This window comes from Crocuta crocuta, unplaced genomic scaffold, assembly GCF_008692635.1.
Source record: "Crocuta crocuta isolate KB4526 unplaced genomic scaffold, BGI_CrCroc_1.0 scaffold139, whole genome shotgun sequence".
Classification (NCBI taxonomy): domain Eukaryota; kingdom Metazoa; phylum Chordata; class Mammalia; order Carnivora; family Hyaenidae; genus Crocuta; species Crocuta crocuta.
The window spans coordinates 2,246,317-2,248,767 of record NW_027533258.1 but is presented as its reverse complement, the minus strand read 5'-3'; the positions used below and the strand labels follow the sequence as shown (position 1 = coordinate 2,248,767).

Here is a 2,451-nt window from a genome sequence, read left to right as displayed (position 1 = left end):
TCGTGAGAGAGAGAGTGCGAGCAGGGGAGGGGCAGAGATAGAAACAGAGACAGAGACAGAATCTGAAGCAGGTTATAGGCTCTGAGCTGTCAAGCACAGAGCTCGACACGGGGCTTGAACTCACAAACCGCGAGATCATGACCCAAGCTCAAGTCACTCAACCGACTGAGCCACCCAGGCGCCCCTGCTCTTAAAACTCTTAGACCAGAGGTTGGCACGCTTCTGGAATCATTCCGGCACCACAGGCCACATCTGTCGCAAGTACTCCACTCCGGCTACACTCAGTCAGCGAGGGGTTGGGGCCATCCCTCTGGAAAGACGCCGGCAGGCTGCAAGCTCGCAGACCCGGTCTCACACTCTGAAGGTTAACTTAAGAGACGGAGTCGGTTTCTAAAATCAAGGAACACCCGAGACAGAAGAGGTGCCTCTGGCAGCCAACCGGGACCAGACACATGGGGACTCACCTTGAGAAGCACAGCCGCCACGATGCCCAGGAAAGCGAGGAACAGGAGACTGAGCTTTCCTCTGTTGAAGCGTTTCAGGAGGAAAAATTTGGCCCAGTCCACCTTTGACTGGCTGTTGGGAGGGTACCTGAGCTTGTTAGCACTTTCTCTCTTTAAACTTTTCAGTAAGCAGGGACGCTGATGCGAAAAAGTATCAAAACTGTGTCTGCCGTGATACGCTCCCATCCCACTGGACCCTGAAACAGAGGAAGACAAAATGCGCTCCGCTGGAGGGGACACACGCCGCTTGTGTGTGTGAACACGGACGGAGGAAACCCACAACGCTCCCCGCCGCCGGGGACGCCCCATCTAACTTCTCCGCACGCGAGGCTCTTGCAGGAAATTCCTCCCAGCGCTCCCCAGCAAGGTGAGCCTCCCTGTCAAACCGGATGCTCTCTGGGGCGCCGGGCGGCTCAGTCGGTTAAGCGTCTGACTCTTGGTTTCAGCTCAGGTCATGATCTCACAGTTCATGGGATCGAGTCTGGCGTTGGGCTCTGTGCTGACGATGGAGAGCCCACCTGGGATTCTCTCTCCCCCCACCTCTCTCTGCTCCTACCTCATGCATGCTCTCTCAAAATGTATTAAAAAAAAAAAAAAAAAAAAACAGGACGCTTTCCAAGATTCGAGCCAGGACCTGGAACCCCCCGGCCAGTGGCTCTCACTGCTACCCGGGACCACGCTATGCTCATTCCCGCCCCGCCCCCACCGTACAGTCATCGCTGTCCCAGCTGCAGGGAGGGCAAGGGGCTCGGTAGGGCCAGTAACCTGCCCACGGCGGCAAGTGCAGAGCCGGAATGTGAATCCAGGTCAGCGGGACCCACAAGCGCCATGTGCTCTTTTCCTCCTGTGCCACATGGCTTCATGTACCCACAGCCCTGATTTCGCCCCCTTGCGTCCTCAAGGATCCCAGAAAGTAACGAAGGCAAGGTGACAGGGTATGAGAAGCAAGTGTAAAGCTCCCCCCTCTACAAGAGCCGTGCTCTGTGAGAACTTCCGTGTCTCATCGTGTGTGCTGGGTGGCTACGTGTGTACAGCAGGTGACACGGGGCGCAGGCGAACGGGACCAGGATGCAGTTTACTGGTGCTTTATAAGCTGCTGGTGCGTCATTTAGGGGACAACTGAAGCTGCGGAGAAATCTGGCAACATGCATCAAAAGACATGCATTTTTAAGGAAAAAACTGAAACTGTCAATATATTAACAGTGTTTATGCCTGGGGGCGCCTGGGGGGCTCAGCTGGTTAAGTGTCAGACTCTTGGTTTCAGCTCAGGTCTTGATCTCGCTGTTCCTGAGTTCAAGCCCCATGTCGGGCTCTGTGCTAACAGTGCGGAGCCTGCTTGGGGTTCTCTCCCTCCTCCTCTCTCCGCCCTCCCCCACTCGTGCTCCTGGACTCTCTCAAAATAAACAAATTTAACAGCTTCACTGGGAAAACCTTCCGCCCATGTTCTCTAGAACACAGGGAGTCTCATGTCTTCTCAAATCAGGAGACAATTGGAGGAGAGGCTAGTCCCCCACACAGAAGGCTGGGGAGCGGTGCAGGTGGGGACTGAGGACTACTTAAGCAGTCCCTGAGCAGAGAGCAAAGGGACATCAGAAACCCCAGACTGCTGCCTGCTCTTGGCATTCAGAGTCTGTCATTCACGACCTCATTTTCAAAAAGACAGATGGAGGGGCGCCTGGGTGGCTCAGTTGGTTAAGAATCCAACTTCAGGGGCGCCTGGGTGGCTTAGTCGGCTAAGCGTCCAACTTTCGCTTAGGTCATGATTTCGCGGTTCGTGGGTTCGGGCCCCGCGTCGGGCTCTGTGCTGACTGCCAGCTCAGAGCCTGGAGCCTATTTCAGAGTCTGTGCCTCCCTCTCTCTCTGACCCTCCCCTGCTCATGCTGTTTCTCTCTCTCTCCTAGAAATAAAAAAAAATATATATATATATATATATATATAAAAAAGAAAA

At 54.5% G+C, this 2,451-nt stretch overlaps 1 protein-coding gene across 3 annotated transcripts in view; it reads right to left on the bottom strand.

Moving 5' to 3' along the window:
* The window catches only part of ALDH3A2 (aldehyde dehydrogenase 3 family member A2), a 21,642-nt gene that overhangs the window by 4,898 nt on the left and 14,293 nt on the right, over positions 1-2,451 (bottom strand). For all 3 annotated transcript variants that reach the window (XM_077746542.1, XM_077746544.1, XM_077746543.1), the window contains exon 9: positions 465-700. In XM_077746542.1, coding sequence (XP_077602668.1) covers positions 465-700 — 236 coding nt within the window. The remainder of the gene's footprint in view (positions 1-464; positions 701-2,451) is intronic.